Raw genomic sequence first — 19,604 nt, forward strand, 5'->3', positions numbered from 1 at the left:
GTGAAGCACGGTAGAGGTTCCTTGCAAGTTGGAGATTTGGTCAGGATTACATTTTTGAAAGCATTCTTAGTTTACAGCATTTTTTCACACCTGCTTAAAACTTGGTGGTGAGAGTAAGGCTGTATGTTATCTGTACCTTCCCTGGTGCATTTATGCTGAATTTACAACATCATCTCATGGGATGGCATAAACAGCCCACCACTTTTAATGACATTTCGTCACATGTCACACATTTTAAGCTTTCCACATGTTATTTGATGCAGTCCACATTAAGCTTCTTGTGTGTCAGTCAACGCCATCTGTATTTTATGAGTTTTGGACATGCAGGAAAGGACAAGTCAGATGACCATAGTCATTTGTCATCATAGTTAGGTGACCTTGGCAAGGATGGTAATAATAAACACATGGTTAAAGTTGTAAACCCAGTGTTGTCTTATTTTGAATCTAAGGGATCTGTTTTGGTGTTGTCTAGCGCTTACTGAGGTTATTTCCTTATTGCTGTTAAGCCCACACACCTGTTACCCATCAACTCATCAACCCTGCAGTCTATCAGCCTTGGTTCTTTAGCTACTCATTGCCAGATAGTTCCGTCTGTCAATGTAGTACTCACACTACCGCCAAATTAAGCTCTACTTCCGTGATTCTTCATGTTGTTTGTATCTGATTAATCCCTTGTTTACCTGTGCTTCAGGTTCGCTACTTCCCGTGATTTTCCTGCTGAGCCTGCCCAACTCAATGTCTTGCCAGTCCACTCTCCAGCCAACAGCTCAGTTCTCTCTGCCTGCCACACTTCTCCCAGGTCGGCCATTCAGCTCTGCTCACTCAGGGCCTGCCAGCCATTCACTCGCCTGCTACGCTCCACTGTAAACTTCAACTCAGCTCACCATCACTTCATCTCACCATTCCCAGTTCTTAAATATGCTGTGCTGAACTGTTGCCAGCCTTTATCCAAGTCTTGCATTGAGTCCAAAACACTCTGCATAACAACTACGTCACATTGATACCTATTGTAGAAACACTGATATGATACATATGAAACACAGAAATGAAATGTGCCCATGGTTTACAGAAACATACAATGCCAACGTGTTATTCTGATGACTGGGCTGGATTCTTACCAGCTCTGCAATGTAAAAAGTTCATGCAGTTCCACAAAAGATTGTAGACCACTTAAAACTTTCCTCTACATTAATAACCCCCACAGGACCATCTATTCGTCCCTGTCTTCACCAGGTATCTCCATCAAAACACCAGATGACCACGAAAACGGCTTTGTGCATCACCTTTTTTTAAATGAGTCTGGAAAAAATGTGGCCTGCAGCTCCACATTTCTAATTTTATTACCAGCAATGTGGTGACTGTGGTGATCAACATGATGTCATAGAAATTTTTCGGAAAATATGATGACCATCAGATCTTCAACATGTCCCAAAAAGTGAATTCAACTAATAAGAGTAATCATCAGCTCTTGGCAGTACATTTGAGCTGTTGTATTCATATTTGAGACTCTGTACAAACAACAATAGTCCACAGGATTCCCAAACTGTCAGTGTGTCATGATGAAGAGAACCCTAAATACATGAAAGTGTCACAGCTTCTAACACACCTATAATGTATGATAATGTAGTCTTTCTGATCCCACCCCAGACCCAAGTGCATCACAGGTGCACCAAGGGAGCCTAACCATGACATTGTGCTTGACTTTGTCACTGGTGTGCCCCTATCTCAAGGTAACTCAACCAAAAGTGCATGTGCCCTTCTGTGTGCACAGAGCAGCAATAACCCTCTATTGACTATCAATACGCCACAAGTGGTAACCAGCCCTTCCATGTAATTATTTTTCTTTTCAGTTTTCAAAAATTCATAATCATATGCTGTGATGGAGTCTGGCTGTCTAAAGGGCAAGGGTGAAAAAATATGAAGGGCATTAAGTGCATGCGGTGGGGCACCAATGCACAGGAGGTTGTGATGCATTTATTGTGAAATCATTCTAAACCCTGGTTAAGAATAAATAATTGTATTATATTACTCAGCTTTAAGGTAAAACCACTACACCTCTGTAATAAAAACACACAGGGAACTATTAACTATTGAATCATTTAGAGGTACATAGAGGGCAACCAATTGTCTTATATGTATATGGCAGCCACAGCACTTTATCGCGGATTCTTGCACACTGGGCGACTGTAGATGGTACTTTATCATCTTTTAACTACCAAAGGAACATTTTGAACATGAATTCATGGGAGCAAGCAAATATGTGGCTCTTTCCTTGGCAGTACATACCAGTGCAAACCCAATATTATTGAACTTAAAAAGATAATCTGTACAATAGCTTTGTTTGTTCATTTTTTTGTCAACACTAGTTTGGTTGCATTTGAAGATTTTGTATACACAGGGTAGAAAACATATACAATATGACACTGGTATTCCATCTTGACATTGAGCTGCATGTTGCACACTGATGCAATTATCATCAAACCCTAACCTCTACAGACAGTTTTAGAATTTTGAAGCTTTTCATTTTCTGGCCTGAAAACTCTGCACTTATCAACCTCATTTCCAGCAGCAGCAGACATTAAGGAAGCTCTAAAAACTCAGTGTACACTACCTGCATAGTACCAAACAGCAGACAAACACAGTTAGCCAGTGAACACAGTGAAGCGTTTGGCGTCTGAAGAGCCAGATATTTTCTGAGGAGTTGGTTGAGACCAAATCAGAGGTAAAAGGAGGGAGAATATTAGACTAATGTTCATCAGGTGGACATAAACATGACTCCAAATGAATGCTGATGTTGTTCAATGAAATGCAATTCCCGCAGGTTTAAGTGATATTTTATAATTCTTGAACCATGGGTGAAACCCATAAAATATTGCAATGCTTGATGGCTATGTACTTTTGACTTTATGCAATAGGTTTGTTTTATGCATGAAGGGAAAATAAATTTTTCTCATCTCATGGAACATCATTTAATTCTTCAATTTGGCAGCAGGTTGTGTTGTATTGAGCCAAAATAAACTACAGAGTGTGTGTTCATGATAATTAAGGAGTCACCCAGTGCAACAGTGAATATCTTCCCTCCATGGCCATGGCAGGAATATATATAAAGATTTTGATACACACACAATTCCTGTTAATAGGATACATTAATTAATGACAACTGTAAAATATAGAATACAGCCCTGCTAAAGTGTTGTGAAGTGGACCTCAAGGACAGAAGAAAACACATTAAACAACAACCCACACACCTGTGTGGACTAACAGAAATGACGCATATAATGATGTACTGTCACCAACATGATGACATCTGTCCTCCCGTCAGGAGATGCAGGCCTCATAGAAGTGCTAAAGTTTCACATGCCTATGTGTGCTGTTGTGGAAACACACACACACACACACACACACACACAAAGGAACATTTCAATCTGGGTCATGTATCCAGACATCCAGAAAAATTATGTGCAGTACATCTGTGACAGCATAAAGATGTGAGAACATTTTATCCAACACCGCTTGCTCAGAAAGTACCTGATTACACCCCATCACAAATAGTTTTTTATACATCAGTGTGAAATTGCCTTCTTTTTAAAGTGCAAAAGCGTGACATTACCATCTCCCCAAGTGTTTTCTGTTTTAGCACTCTAGCTAATTAGATGGGTGATAGGAGTGGCACTGATTGACATTATAAAAGCTGCACAATCACTCCTCACCAGTTCCCAGTAACCCCCTCCCCTCTCCGCTCTCCTCAAAGTTGCCATCAGAGGAATTATTTAAGATAAAAGACACTATGGGAAAAAAAAGATTATCCCTTGACAGATATTATCATTACAACCCTTTATGGAAAGTGCTAACTTACTTTTTTCCCTTCCTCTCTCTTTCTTTCTCCATCTGTGCCACTCTGTCTCTCTTTCTCTGCCTCCCAACGGATAGAAAAAGGCAAGGAGAGAAAGGAGGAATAGGAGAGTGAGTGAGCTCTGTCAATTGGAGTGAGTGCACTGCTAAGTCTGGCTACACTACAAAGGTTAGCAGATCTGACTGTCAATAGTGTCTTGTGGGTGGGAGGGGGAGGAGGGAGGAGACATGGAGGTGAGGTGGTGGAGGGAGGTGGGGGGCGGTCGCTTTGAGAGAAAGAGATACTTTGATATTTCGGAATGTTAGAAGGGTGAATGTGGAGAACTGGAGGTTGGGGATCTAATTACCGGGCCATAATTGGGGGCTGGGGAATAGGTTGCCGTCCTCTCAACTCGCTGCAGATCAATTATGTTAAGAGAACATCTGTAAGTAGAGCTTAATGAGGTCCATTAGAGCAACATGCGCTGCCTTCCCTAACGGTGCTTGTCAGCTTCTTGGATGAGCTGGAGTGTGCTGCTGACTGGGGACCTGGTGGAGGGGCTTAAATAGGAGAGGAGGCTCATTCTCCGCCGCTTTTCCCTGCCAGAGAACCAGAGAGAGACACAGACAGACAGGGGAGGGAGAAGGTGAGGAAGCAGCAAGGGGGACAGAGACGCTCTGTGAACCTGGTCCGGGACGCGCAGAGCCGCGGGGGGAGACGAGTTTAGGGTGATCTCACATCCCATCACAACTTTAGCAAAGACGCAACTGTTCTCCAACTCCTGTTGCAAAGTTTTCTTTAGCCAATCTGGAGTGGAACAAGCTCTGAGAAAGTTGCTTTGTGGACACTTTGATTCAAAGTCAGCAGAGCAGAGAAGATAAACACCGCCGCAGCGACCTGAGCATTTGTTTTGGGCATCCCTGGCTGTACTTCAAGGTACGTGTGTTTCTGGGTTCTGAATGTAACGCTCTCCGCAGAGCGAGGGCTGCGCGTAAAGTGTGAGCGAGCTACGCAAGAAGACATAAACACAGCAACGATACAACTGCTGAGGATATCGACATGTATTCGGCTTCTCCCCGAGCAGGCTCCATCCTTCGCTCTGCAGGCAGTCTGGTGGTTACAGGAAGCCGCCGCCAGTGTTGACGGTGTGATGTCGGGTTTAGGTGCAGGTCCCCGCTTTATTTCTTCATAGGAGGCAGGGGCGGGGGGCTGGGGTCAGGTACAAGCATAACAAGCTGCTTCTCCGTCCGTTTGCGCATGTATGATGGGTACATGGAGGTGCGCGTTTCCGTTGGATGAAGAGACTTGATCCGCGCCGTGTGACGGTCTTCTCCATCCTCCACCTTCACCGCTGCCTTCTGTCTCCATCTTCCATTCATGCGGAGGATGAATAACTGGCGGAACGCAGTGAGTGGAGGGAGGGTAGAAGGGCACCGGGAGAGAGGTGGCAGCCTCACACACACTACACACACTCTGCAGCAAATTGCATGATTACCAAGATAGGCCGCCTTGAAATAATTCAATCCATGACAAAACCTAATTACTGGCAGGTAATACCCTGTCAGCTTTAATGCATCTCATCACTCATAATGGCGCAGAGAGCATTTTATGACCCATCTCATTATCGCTGCATTTTAGGCTGGAGCCACATGCCAACTATTGACTTGTGTCTCCTCCTCCCACAGTCTCCCCCTCCTTCCCCCTCCCCCCACCAGAATATTTAAGGGAATAACTTACACTTGTCAGGCTGTGTGTTAGAACACTGTGTGGTGTGTATGCGATAGGGAAGCGGTGGTGGGGACGTGGAGGTGTGGGGGCACCGTGCCCTAACATGTGGGCCTCATCGTGGCCTCATCCAGTCCAAACAGAATCGCTAATTGATGCGGACTGGTGCAATAACAGGGCGAAGAATAAACTCGTCCCTTAATTACAGGAATGATTTAACTAAAGAGTGTGTAGAGGCGATAGTCAGTCCGCAGTGGAGCGCGGGACCTCACATGACGCGTGTGTGTGCGCTCCTGGAGAAACAAGGCCAGAGAAAGAGGAATCGATGACCTCGATGAAGACTGATTTAATTGTCTACATTAGATCTGCTTCCTCCTTATTTGTACTCTGTTTTTATTTTCTCAAATTAGATTGCCACTGAAAGAAAAAACACCACTTGAACCAAAAATCCAGGTGATCCAGTGATCAAACGTTCTGTACTCTTTGTGCACTAATTGTTTTAAGCTTCATTAATGAGGGCTTCTAATAAACCTGGCAGCCCTATTGGAGTAGCCTAGTTAAATCTAACACATTAAACAGTAAGTCTGAATGTGATTTAAATAAATTTAAACCATGTCATATGGGCCCTGGTGTAGTTTTTGCAGAGCTGCTGTTTGGTGTTTGGCCTAAAATCACCTCTCTGTATGTATAACTCCTGTTCGAACGGACACGTCTGTAACCTGCCTCAGTTTAACACTATGTGCTTTACACCGCTGTTGTTAAACTTTAGATGTGAATATTCTCAGGTGTAATTAATGCAGAACAGCTGTCAGTCAGGTGTCAGGAGGAATGCTGTAATAAAGTGCCCCTGAAAGCAGCATTATGTCCACCTCCATTCAGAGGAATGCCGGTATCAACTTGTCCTGACGGTCAAATCGCTCTGCTGCACTTCTAAACAAACCCACCTGCCTTTCTGTCTCTGTAATGTAATGAGCGCCGTGCGTCTGCACGCACCCGCGGCTCCAGCACTGAAGGACGTTGGAAAAAGTGGGCGTTCCGGGGACGCGCACGTGATGCATGCCCTCCGTTATAGTGGAGCGGCTGGTAATAAGTGAATGACCTTATCGTGGCGGTGTAATGTCTTACCGGTGAGGGATTGGGGGTTTGGAGATAATAAAGCTTGACTTCCTCCGTCTCTCGCCATTCAGTCGCTGACGCACGGGGACAGGCCTGAGCCCCGCACACTATGCTCCACGGCGGGCGGATAAACACCTGTAGCTGGGTAGTATCATACAAACTGTTCGCTCTGATCCATGTGGAGCTCATTATTTCCATCCTGAAGATCAGTGCAGTGCGACGCGCGATGTCAGTTTGGTGAACTTTTTCTGCTCAGAGGGGATCTGTAGCTAGAATCCGCTGCTGGAGTTCAGGCTTCTGCTTAACTTGTTGAAAAAGGTGAGTGAGCTGGAGACAAACTGTGTTATTATTTTGGCTGTTTTTTTTTTTTTTTCTTTCATTTTGAAACAACACTCTTTAACAATCATTAAAATAAGGCTGACACAAATTCAAATGTCACGGCTGTAGGGTTACGAATTGCAAACATATGTAACAGAAACCAGAGCTCTGAATGAGCAGCGTAGATGCTCCGGTGGTGATGTTGGGGGAGCGGAGTGAGGGAAGCGTCCCCCTTTTCGTTCAGTGTGCACGATGCCCGGTTGCACGTCAAAGCGCTGATTAGCGAAGCAGCGTGCAGCAGGAGCCGCTGTGTTATGTGGCCAGTAGGATTAGATGGTCGCTGCGCCGCGGAGGGGAAACATCTCTTTGTCGTCCTGCCATTCGCTGCCTGCGTCTCCCTGCACACACAGCTCCGGTCGTCGATAAACGTGCTCTCAGTCGCCGTGTGACGCCCGACGGCAGCGAACAGCTCGCTGTGGCTCCTTCGCCTGTGTTTTGTTGGCCAGTGTTCCCCCCCGTCTTTTCATTCCTCTCTGGTCGCCGTGCTGGATTGTTCCGACTCTAACAAAGCCTGATCCCAGCCTGCCTGCAGACAGCTGCTCTCCGGACCAGGCGGCTCCGGGTTGCATGGTGGTGCTTCGGCTGCTTCAGCGGTTCAACAAATGCAGAAAAGGGAGAAAAGTTTCGGTAAGATGTTTACTTTGCGCTTCGGCATGTATGAGCGACGCGTTTCATGTGTGTTTAATGTGCTCTGCGACGACAAGTTACAGCATCTCTGCGTCGAAGGCGACGTGTCCAGATCTGACCTGCTGCTGCTGCTCTAACCTGCTCCATTATCTCTGTTATTCCACTGATAACCTTTCAGTAAGACATTCAGGAGGGATGCTCTGATGTTATGTTAGTGACCATACAGCTGATATATCGCTGTGCAGCGGCTCCAGTCTCCAGCATTATGTGCTTGTGTATGGCAAATTGAGTCTCTGTGTTAAATCCGTTATTGGCCTTTACCAGCACTCCGCTGCCATGGCAACAGTAATTAAACTGATAGGGTGAAATGTCAGCATCTTGTTACCGAACAGCTGGGACTCAAAAAGCAGGCTATTCTCCGCTCCATCCCTCCATCATCCTCCATCCGCTCTGAGCTTATATGATGATACATGTGGCCGGGGACGCGCAGCAGCCTGGAAGCCCAGCGAGTGGAAAAGGAGGAAAGGGAGGATACGAGCCAGCGCGGAAGCAAAACAGATATCATTAGAGCTCCGAGCAGCTGTGATTTCCCTTCCAGAAAATTAAGCTTTTGTTCAGCACTCCCTCCCCCCGGCAATCGGAAGAGCGAAGTGGTCAAATTCCTGCCTTGCTTCTCTCCTTCTCCCCCGAGTTGATTGCACAGTGAAAGGGGAGTCGAAACTCTTCCGTCTTTTGGTTTGGTAATGAGTGGAGGGGACTTTGTAGTGTTAACGAGGCTGGACGGATCAGTGCCGCTGAACAGGCGCAGTGGAGAGCAGCCGGCCGAGCAGCCGTGCGCCCCGCTCTCTAAATCCAGCCAATTAACAAATCTCCAGCCCCAACGCACTGGAACAAATGAGCTGAGCTGCTCACCGCGCTGCAACCTGTTTGGTGCTTTATTTCCAAAGCATTTCTCACTAAAATTATGAATAGATTGTGAGGCAGGTGAGGAAAGATGATCGTAATGTGGAGTGACAGATTTTTCAATTAAAGGGCCATACCAGTGTTTCATATGTTTTAAGACCATTTAGTAAAAGTCATTCAACTATTTGCCTCACTGTCATCGAAACTTAGTTTAAAAACAGAAAAAAAAAAAACATTTTTCCCCTCCTTGACTGTCAAAGTAGCTGCTGGTTCATTCATTTCATTATTCAATGAGAACTTGCAGATACGTGAAACCTGCTTGAGGACCGTAGTTCATCATAGTGAAGATCAGGTAAAGTTAGTGTTGTGTGGTCAGTCCAGCCTGCTCAGGTCAGCCTGCACTTCCAGATGCATTCACACACAAGTGTAACAGATGACAGGGTTGTCAGTGAAATGGAACTTTCAAGCTCCAGAATTGTAGCGGAATTAAAGGAAGTCAGTGGCTTCCAGAAAGGAAGAAATATGTATATGTATTTACAAAACATCTGTTTTCCAAATAGGAAATGGGACAAACTGAGAACTATTCATTTCTAAATATAATAAATGAATTTGCCTCCTGACATGTTTGAACTAAAATGGTGAAAAGAAAGTTTCAGTATTTCAAAATGAGAAAATCAGCACCTTAAGAAATATTAAGCATGCACTTGTGTGTGTGTATATATGGGTGTCAGTGTGTTTGTGTGTGTGTGTGGCCATGCATTACTCATGTTGTGGGGACATTAATCTTTTTACACAGTCTCATTGTGAGAACTTGCGTTGCTTATAGGGACAAAACACAACTCCCCATGATGTAAGCCATTCAATTTTAGGGTGAAGACTCGGGTTAAGGTTAGAGAGGTAGTGGTTATGGTTATGGTTAGTCTCCAGGAAATTAATGCAAGTCTATGTAATGTCCCCAAAAGTGATAGAAACACCTCTCTCTCTCTCTCTGTGTGTGTGTGTGTGTGTGTGTGTGTGTGTGTGTGGTGAATTGGGGACAAAGGGGAGTGGGGGTGTGACTCTCCTCAGGGAATGGTTGGAGAATACTAATTCCAGCCCGGTGCGAGGCCACATTGTCCCCCCCCTCTTCTCCCCCAGTGGGCCAACAAAGGCTCTCCACAGTCAGCTCAGGCCAAACAATACTGCCGTGGCAAAGCTCCTCGTCTGTAGCCACGCCCCTTTAAACACAGAGGAGGTCAACGCGAAAAAAAAAGTGACCAGGAAGAAATGTGAAACTGTGGCTTTGTGTCTGTGTGGGCTGTTTGTTGGTCTCACAACACTTAAACAGTGCTGCTGTTACTGCTGGTTAGTGGTGCTCTTCCTGGTCAGAGCCCAGTCTGCTGACCGCCAAACATCCTGCCGTCACTCCTGCTGCCCGTCTCATTTGTCACAGTCAGTCTCCGGCCATTTAGTCATAGCTGTTAAATCAGATTTTTGCTCTGAGCATTTAAACAAAACTTTTAGTATTAACAATTATAACAATTATTGTTGTTATCATTTATCGGTATTATTTTCCATAACAGTAATATGAATGTCTTTCATTTCCCTTTAAGCAACATAATGAAAATAATGAAGTAAATTATTTAAAGACAATAAAATATAAGTGAAAATTTTTAGTTGAGGCCAGATCAGGGCAGGGGTCCCCTCAAACTCTTTTCCATACAAAGTGGAGTGCAATGAGTGTGTGTGTCTCTCTTCAACCACAGTGGTGAGTAATGTGCTAATTAGCGAAGTCACCTGTTTCAGTCTTTGTATTTCTGTGAGCTTGAAACACGTAGCACAGCTCGTCTCCAGTGCAACGTACTTTCCTGGAAATGATTTTTTTAAATTTGGATTGCACACATTGCTGTTTGCTCCCAAAGTGAGAAATATTCTTTGTATTTTATGCGGGCCTGGACTGGACTTTCTTTGTGCATTGACAGTACTTCATTTCAGCAAAAAACTAAAAAAATCAAGTCATTTCTAGTGTGCATACTGACATTTTTTTTTTTTTTTTTTTTACCAAGCCAAGTTTTTAGTGTACTTAAAGATAAGTGTACAGTTAATTTTATGTGTACTGTAGTGTGCTGGACCCTTTCATCACAAGTATGAACACACTACAAACTCAAAACCTGCTCAGAATTAGTAGCCTATGGTTTTTGAATTAAGACAAACTGCCAGTTAATCTGTTTAAAATTATGAAGTTTTTCTTTGTTTAATTTGTTCTGTTTTTTGCAGCTCCTTGTACAGTGTACAAAGGAACAGTCTGCATGCTGACTTCTTGAATTTGTCCCTTTCCCTGTGTGAACACACGGCATACTGGCCTAGCTCTGTATATTTTTGTCCCTTCATGTAACATAGTTTCAGACCCACAGTTAAAGACTTTATTTATATTTACACTATGAGTGACAAAAAATGACATTTATATTCACTCTTAACATGCTGAAAATGTCAGTTGCCCTACACAAAGTATCTGATTCCTAATTTCCTGTTTAGCAGTCCAAGCTAAAATTTGAGTTTTAGTCTGTGAAAGCTCATTTCGTGTCATTTAAATATTGTACTTATCCTACCACTCCTGCTTAAAGATGAAAGAGCAGAGTGAAAACCAGTCAGAAACTGGGGCAGCTGTAGCTCAGGAGGCAGCGCGACTCCTTCACCACTCAGAGGGTTGGTGGGTCGATCACTAGCTCCTCCAGTCTGCATGTTAAAGTGTTTTTGGCCAAGACGCTGAACCCCAAATTGCTCCCGATGGTTGTGCCATCAGTGTGTGAGTGTGTGCTTGTGTGTGTGTGTGAATGGGTGTACGTGGCTTGATTATATCAATGCGGCCAATGTGTATCCATGCTTCATTTCACTTTTCCTGTCAATTAAACAAAACTTAAAAAAAAAACAAAAAAACGGGGTCCATGTTAAATGGTACTCGATTGATCATTTAGTTCATCGTGTCTTTGAATTGTTGTGCGTTCTGTTCCTTCACCATAAGGATGTCACCATTAAGAGAACATTTCAGTGCGCCGGTGTTGGACGAGTGTTTGAAGCTTCTTTCTGTGCTTCTCCCAGGTATACAAATGCTCTCCGTTCAGCCGGACACCAAGCCAAAAGGCTGTGCCGGCTGCAACCGGAAGATCAAGGACCGCTACCTGCTGAAGGCCCTCGATAAGTACTGGCACGAGGACTGCCTCAAGTGTGCCTGCTGTGACTGCAGGTTGGGCGAGGTGGGCTCCACGCTCTACACCAAAGCCAACCTCATCCTGTGCCGGAGAGACTACCTACGGTAAGAAAGACAGCCGACGTCTTCATGGCGCCTCTGTGTCATTCAGCAAATACCACGTACCATCCAGATAACACACAGTCTGATCGCTGTTAGAAAATCAGGGTGAGCTCCCCTCAGACAGCAAGGCTGTCTTTGGGTTTTGGCCTGTGACCTTCTTCTTATAAGCCACAGCCCAGCAATTAGACAGTGGCAAATTTGACATATAAGTTAAGGTGTGGCAGTTGTTTACTGTTTCCAATTTTTTGATTTTGTTAAATTTGTTTATATTTTGTTATTCATATATTTGATTATTTTCAGTATTGTTTTTTGTTTATTTAGAAAACCGCAATTTAAGTCTTAGGAGTCTCATGTGACCCTATTTACATAAAATGCATTTTTGGACTTGTTCCATGTATTTGTCTCTCCCAAAGTGTCAAATTAGCTTCAAACATGGTTGTCATGGCACCTTTTGAGAATATTTCCGGCGGTTTAAAATGATGAAATACTTCAAGATTTGAATGGATTATACACGTGCAGAATTTAGATTTGTATTAAACTTTAAAATGACAGCTCTTGAAACTGACTCTGTGAGCTTAAAATTGCATGTGAAGTGACAAATAACAACGCAGATTGATAAAGTACAATACCAGACATTTCTCTATAGCTTTTGCTCAGTTTTCAGTAGCCATGCCATGAGGTTTACCTTTCTGATTTCATACAGGTCAGTGGTTCAAAATAATAGTGTGAATCGTTCTCCAAAGACTCACAACCAATAGATAACACGTGCTACCATTTAAATTTACAATAGCAATAACAAAATCTTTCCAGCCTATTCCAGGAGAGTAGGACATAACCAAACTTGATGTTCCACTAGCAAAATGTGAGAGGTCATTAGAGCCAATGAAGGACCAGCACCGTGAATATGCTGATTGACAGAGGGACGCAACCCCTGGTTCCAGCTGAAGTCTAACTTACAGTTTGTGGACCGGCAGCATTTTTTTATTGTGACCATATTAATTGACTCAATTCAGGGTCATATATTTTTTTTAAAATACCAAATAGCTCATTTAATACAAACACTCAATTAAACTAGTCTAATGTTTCTTATGCTGTAAACTGTTTACATCAGCAACATCTGATTTGTAAATGATCATTCAGTCATTTGTTTTTGCATCTGTAAAAGTCTCTTTAATAATAATGTGAGTATAACTTCAGTTTATATCGTCAAAAAATGACTGATTTAGAAATGTGTTGATAGGAGGTGAGGTTATTTCCAGTATGAATCTTTTTTACACTCACTTTTTTCTCAAAAGTTATCAAAGGAATCATCTCTCCTCATTGACAGATTATTTTCTTAGAGTGTAACAAGTAACTTTTTTTAATGACTGGTGAAGATGGAGATTTCTTTCCGTCAGTGAGTACGAGAAAATTCTTCTCCCCAGAGCTGCCAGTGTTGGGGCTGTACTGAGGCCTGCTGAGAGACAAACAGCCGCTCGCTTAAAAGGTGTCTACATGAGGAACGAATGTATAGTGGAGGCCTGACACATGTCAAGCTTTCTACTGACATAAGGTGTATATGCTCATGGAGAAAGGTTTGACACGTCCAGAACTTGATTTCTGACAGAAAAGATGATTTAAAGTTGCCTTCCTCACTGGTTTTCAGTGGTAGACAGTGTTTATATTTTACTCTTACCGTAGTATTACTACAACAACTGCAGTTTTGATAGTTATTAAAAACACAAAAGGATGACAGGTCATAGTATTGTTGGATGGTGTTGCTGCTGACACAGGATCACTGTACTTTTTTTTTTATTGTTTATAACCTAATCAGTGTTATCTGGAAAAATCTAAATTACCTGACAGGCAGACATAGTATTTTAATTCTCATCAGAATTAAAGTGTTATAGGCCTGTTTGATCTTCGTGATGCTACCCATTAAAAAAAAAATCAGAACGTGAAAAATTTCATGTTGTTTTTTCATATTGATGCCAGCTGATTTCCGGATGTTACACTTGATAATATAGAGTACACTGTCGTTCCCTCTGAATTTCCCGCTCACGTCCACGTATCTGACGTCTCCAGACTGTGTTGCGGTCTCATTGCAGCACAGCATTCTGGGAGAATGTGCAGTACTGTAGCTAATGTATGTCAGACTGTGGGTGTATGTGTCCTGTGTGCCTGCTGCAGGCCCTCGCACACTTCATTTCATTTTAACATTGGTGATGAGAGACTCACTGTTAGGTGCTGTGGACTAAGAGGCTTTGAGGAGAAGCTGCTGTGACAGAGAATAACCCAAAGGTCCTGAGCCTTACTGTGGGATTATCAACCTACTCACTGACTCAGCCTCAACACTCACACTAGCTGAGTGTGCAGTCAGGTGTGGGTGGAACATCATTTGAGACACTTTTTTATTATTATTAAGTAAAATATATGTCCATCTACCTGTTTTTATGCACTTTTTACATTTTCACACAGAAAAACATGACTGAAAAAATGCAAGTATGAACAGATCAGCCATTAACGGGAAGGTTGATGGTTTGATTCCTGGCTCTACATGCTGAGGTGTGGCAATTGTGATACAAACAAACCACCCTGGTTTGTTTGTATCTCAGTTGTCTTTGGCAGTACAAAGCCAAGGATGCAGCAGTGGTGTCTGCAAAATAGTGTGGGGGAACTGGCTTTGGTGGAACATTTGCACATGGGGAGGTGAGCTCTGTCATTGAAATGGCTAAATCACTGCAAAGAAAAGGTAACAGCTGTGACCTTGTTTACGTTAGTACCGATGGCCACCAGGTTAGAGTAACTCACCGTTTTCAGCGCGTAGGTTGGTAGCTCGGAGGTGGTTGTTGTTGTTTCCTATAATGATGGGGATTTTGAAAACCTGAAATAACCAGCCAATGACAGTCTACATCCGATGAGTCAGACTAGGTTTAAATTAGAAAAGAAAAGCCATGATGAGCCAGAGTTACAGCCACTCTCTTTATGATGCATGGCTGGATTCCTGAATGGACCAACCAGGGCCTAAACCAGACCCTCTGGTTGAAGTGAAGTGTTGGCAACAAGATCTATGTTGTTGAATTGTCAGTAAAGGTAAAAATGACCCAGTCACATTCTTTAATGCTGACTATCTTCCAGTCCCAAGTGCAGTCTAATGCTTATTCATGCTACATCTTCCTACTTCATGCAGCTGCACCGGGCATACACTGTGCAGATGAACTCATCTTGAAGGCTTCCTTAGGTGGTTAACAGTAATGATTTGTATAGTGTCCTGGAATAGCACCCCAGCTGACCCAGGTGGTTAGTCTGATGTGACACAATAACACAGACAGTGTAACAGCTGTTTAATGTTTAATTTGCAGTTTTCAGTTTAACTGCTTTTTGAGGGAATTTGAAATCTTACTGATGTGAAACATCCTAGAAAACAGTAAAGGAGGGAAATAGACTACTGCATTTTTTTTTTTTTTTTTTTTTTGTGAGCCTAAGCTCAGCCCAAAGCTCCTCCTCCTCCTCCTGTTGTTTGTGCACTCTGACTCTTTTTTAGTTCCACACACTTGTGCACAGACCAAGTATTGACCTCCTCCCAGTGACCAGGCTCACCTTAAAACTAGTGTTGTGCTGGGTGACATGCTCCTTCATTACCATCAACACACAGAGTGCTTTCATTCTGATTCGACACACACAAGTACTCTAGAGAGCACCAAATGTGTATTAATCCGTCACTGGAAATAGTCCCCCCATTTGAATAAAATTTGATAAAAACTACAGTGAAAAAAAAGGACAAAAAGCATATTTGTGAAATGTTTTTAAAGCTTTATGTCTTTAGTAGGTATCAATGGGCTTACTGTGTAGAGTAACGCATTGTTGAGTTGGGCCTTTTCATGAGATTTGTTGACAATAGGAGAATACAGAATGGTGGCAGACTTATCCTGGATATGATTGTACTGTACTGTCTCAAAAGTGATGTGTCATGTAAATATCTCCACACCAAAAGCCAGAAGTGTTTGTCCATCTGCTGCCCAGTGTCCACAGGTCTTTAATGCCGACTGTAGAGCTTCAGAACAAACCGTAAATGGCATCAGTGAATCAGTTGATGTGGGCATTGTTTGCCAAACACCAATGCATACAGTAGTGGCGAGGCCAGGCGAGTGTGTCTGAACAGGCGTGCAGGGTAAGAGGGAGACCAATTCCAACATGTTATTCTTTCATCTTCAAAGTTCAAGGTGACTGAATTGATTTGACGCTCACTATCACGCTAGTGGCCTGCCCGCGAATGCGCCCTGACATCTCCTCAATGCTGGCTAATGAATGGCAAATATAGCAAACCGCAGCACTCCACATCTGATCTGCAGAGCAACAAAGAAAGCCAGGCTCCATCACTGAGGCAATCAATGGCTGCAACATCACATCGCAATACAATTTAAAAAAGAAAACACACACACACACACACACACACACACACACACCCCTTCCTCAAAAAATAACCGCAATTATATTATTTCTGCTTATATTTATCTCAGTCTTTCAGCCCAGGTTAGTGACAGGAGAGGAAAAAAATAAGGATGTCTTCACTTTTAGTCCATTTTTATGTTCCCATGGCTTTAAAAGTAAATTATTTGGGCCTTCATTACACACCCACCCCTTCTCCAAGTCAATCCTTTTCTTCTTAGCAGGGTGGCATGTTATTAGGCCTGACATAACCAGGGTTAATAGAATTTTTCAGGGGTCTACAACCATGAGCGATGTGATCCCACCAGCAGAGAAATAATAATCCTCTGTCGGAACACACAAAAAACTGAGTAAAAAAAAAAAAACAACAACAACAAAAAAAAAAAACAGATATTGGGTGAAAAAACTTAAAGCTTCAGCAGTCCCTGTGTGATCAAATATGATGTACAGAGAGGAATTTGTGTGTGTGTGTGTGTGTGTGTGTGTGTGTGTGTGTGTGTGTGTGTGTGTAACCAAGCCGTCCCTTCATAAACCTGCGACTGCAAACATAATTACAGGTATTATCTCCTAGAGCTTGATTTGTGCTTTGCTCTCTCTGAATATGGAGAAATGCAGCGAGAACACTTTATCAACAAATGATCCCTTTGAAACCAAAGCCTCCATTGATGATACTGGTAATAGCGCGACGCCACTGTTTATGCTGATGTGTGATTTTCACAGTACAGAGCGATAATGTTTGAAAGCCCAGAGGAAGGAGGAGAGCAGACTGACACATTTAAGTTTAAAAACGCTGAGAAAATGAAGACTGCGGCACAGCGGCCTGCTGAGTGTTCGCCGCACACACACAACACAGCGCTGGCTCCAAGGCCGGGTGCAGGCATGAAAAAGCTGTTGGGCATCAGTTAATGGAAAACTGTAAATTCCAGGCATCCATTTTAAAGACAGCACCAGGAGAACACTTATTTATTTATCTATCTATTCATTCATTTTTTTAATCCAACTTCAATTTTCCTCTACAGTGGTTTTACTAAGATTGTAAATGCAGGCAAACTCACAGAGCCGTCAACATGGCTGGATTTATTAACGTTTTGGAAAGCCGGCTATCAGTGAGAGATAACCAACATGTAGAGCATGGTTCAGTGTAATAACTTACATTTTTTCCTCCTTCAGAATCAACTTTGTAGTCCACAGCCACCTTGTATAACCATGTATGTAAATGTAAATGAAAAATGTATCTTTTTTTCATCTCACATCGGGCTTATGACGCATTGTCAGTTTGTATGTCGGCGTCAGACGTGACTGTGACATCAAGTCAAGCTTTATCTCCAGGGACCGGCAGGGATGAAGAGAACAGGCTCAGGCTGTCTGAAGCGCATCTATTATTTTCAGAAATCTCATTTAGATACATTCTTCCTTATGAACATGTGTCATACCTTTTAATAAAAAAAAAAAACTGTTCAGCGTGTGATTACTCACAGAGTAGCAAAATATATTTTATACACACACACACACACAATCCAGTGAAGTGTTTAGTACCATGATCTAAAATTCGGAATTCATTTTATTCTTTCAGCATGTTGGGCCATACAGCTTCACCGTGAGCTGAAAACGACATCGACATGCACGTGTCGTAATGTACATTTATTGTTTTCCTTATTTCAAACATTGTCTTTGTGTGCGTCTTTTTAATCTTTCCCATGTTAAACAGCCCTAATGAGCATTCAGGTTGAAGGTGAGGTGAAAATCACTTGGCGCGTTTAACCGCCGGGTCGTTCATGTTTAATCACCCCGAACAGCCAAGGTACCAACTGTACAGCTAGCAGCGTACACCAGCTGTGTGTGGAGTTTGTCTGTGTGTGTTGGTGTAACCGCTCAGCGTCTGAACGATCTCAGAACTCACCATCGTTTCACTCCGCAGCCCTCTCCCCTTCTTCTCTCTGTGCCTGAATGATTCGGAGTCAAAAAGCCTCCGGATAAGCTCACATTTCTTGCTCAAGTTGAAACACTTTCAAGCACTCTGATGCGTCTTCGCCTCAAATTCGTATCCACTCACGTCTTTGCATTAGCCATCAATGCCTCATCTCTAAATTAGCTTCACATTCAGTCTTAGCGCTCCTTTAAAGTAAAACAGCCAACGTCTGAGTATCACACACTCGCTCTGTGGAGACTTGAAAGATGGCTGGAAAAAGTGTGTAGTTTGGGCCTTCATGGAGAACAGGAGGAGAGCGATAACATGATATAGAAGCAGGATATTTAACGGTAGTTTGAAAGCTTATTGGACCATACTGAGCACATGGAAGGACAGTGGAAATGTATCATTCGTGGAGCCACTTCCAATGGACATGAGTTCAAACTGATCATACTGTAAGCAACTAAAACAAGATTCTTAAAGGCTCCTTTCGCACCTACGGGAATGAGTTTCACTAACTGTAAACTGGCTAATGTAGCTTTACTGATGATGATGGAGCTGCCAAATGCATCACTCAATAGTGATTGGTTATGAAAAATAAAAAATCAATCCCCCCCCCAAAGCAGCAACAGAGCAGTCAGTGTCAGGCTGAATAATGGCGTGGTAATTAAATGGCCATTCAGTGTGAATATCAGGCTCAAGATATACAGCTTAGTTCTACCCAAATTACACACGGCCTCATTCCACAGAGCAGACTGGACTCCCAGCTCGTTCGCTCATTATTAAGGCATCGATGGATTGCAAACACCTCCACAAAGAGCTGAAAGCCTGTGATTTCAGAGTAGCCACTGCATAACATCCCGAACACTTGACGGTAGCCGTGCTCCTGGGAGATTTGCAGGAAGCTGGGTGTAGTTTGTCATCAGCTCTCTCCTCCCTGATTCTCTGCAGGCTGAAAGATTCAGGCCAGCTCCTCTTTCTCTAATGACTAGCGCAGATGTTCAGCTGTTCTCTCAACTAACGCTGAAGGGCACAAGGACATCCTCAGCCAGGCCGCTGGTCAATAACACCAGAGCTCACTTTTCTTCAGCTGCTCTACTCCAGCTGCAGTGTAGGGTCTGCTGAGAGAGTAGAATCATAGTAGTGTTGTAAATCTGTTAGTGAGAACTTCACATTAGTGCTCACCATATTTCCCCACCCCCATGCATACGTTTGCATAGATATTGTAGCCTACACATACATTTTCTTAAAAACAATGTCAGCATCAGTGACCAGGCTCACTGGTGAATGTCATGTTTGCTTGTGGTACTGATGCAGTTGTAAGTGCTGGCTGATTTTTAAATTGCGCCTTGCATTTCTGCAGAATTTCTTTCAGAAAAATCATTGCAAACATGATG

General features: G+C 43.1%; 1 protein-coding gene across 3 annotated transcripts in view; it reads left to right on the top strand.

The window, feature by feature from the left end:
* Positions 1-4,420: 4,420 nt before the first annotated feature.
* lmo3 (LIM domain only 3) overlaps positions 4,421-19,604 on the top strand; it is a 58,257-nt gene continuing 43,073 nt past the window's right edge. The window contains exons 1-2 of one of the 3 annotated variants that reach the window (XM_076721769.1): positions 4,421-4,768; positions 11,660-11,873. In XM_076721769.1, the coding sequence (XP_076577884.1) occupies positions 11,668-11,873 (206 nt within the window). In that variant the 5' untranslated portion in view covers positions 4,421-4,768; positions 11,660-11,667. Of the gene's footprint in view, positions 4,769-6,587; positions 6,992-7,257; positions 7,679-11,659; positions 11,874-19,604 lie in introns of those variants that run through there. The other 2 variants (XM_076721768.1, XM_076721767.1) reach the window with 2 other exon arrangements.

The sequence above is a fragment of the Chaetodon auriga genome, chromosome 22 (assembly GCF_051107435.1).
Source record: "Chaetodon auriga isolate fChaAug3 chromosome 22, fChaAug3.hap1, whole genome shotgun sequence".
Classification (NCBI taxonomy): domain Eukaryota; kingdom Metazoa; phylum Chordata; class Actinopteri; order Chaetodontiformes; family Chaetodontidae; genus Chaetodon; species Chaetodon auriga.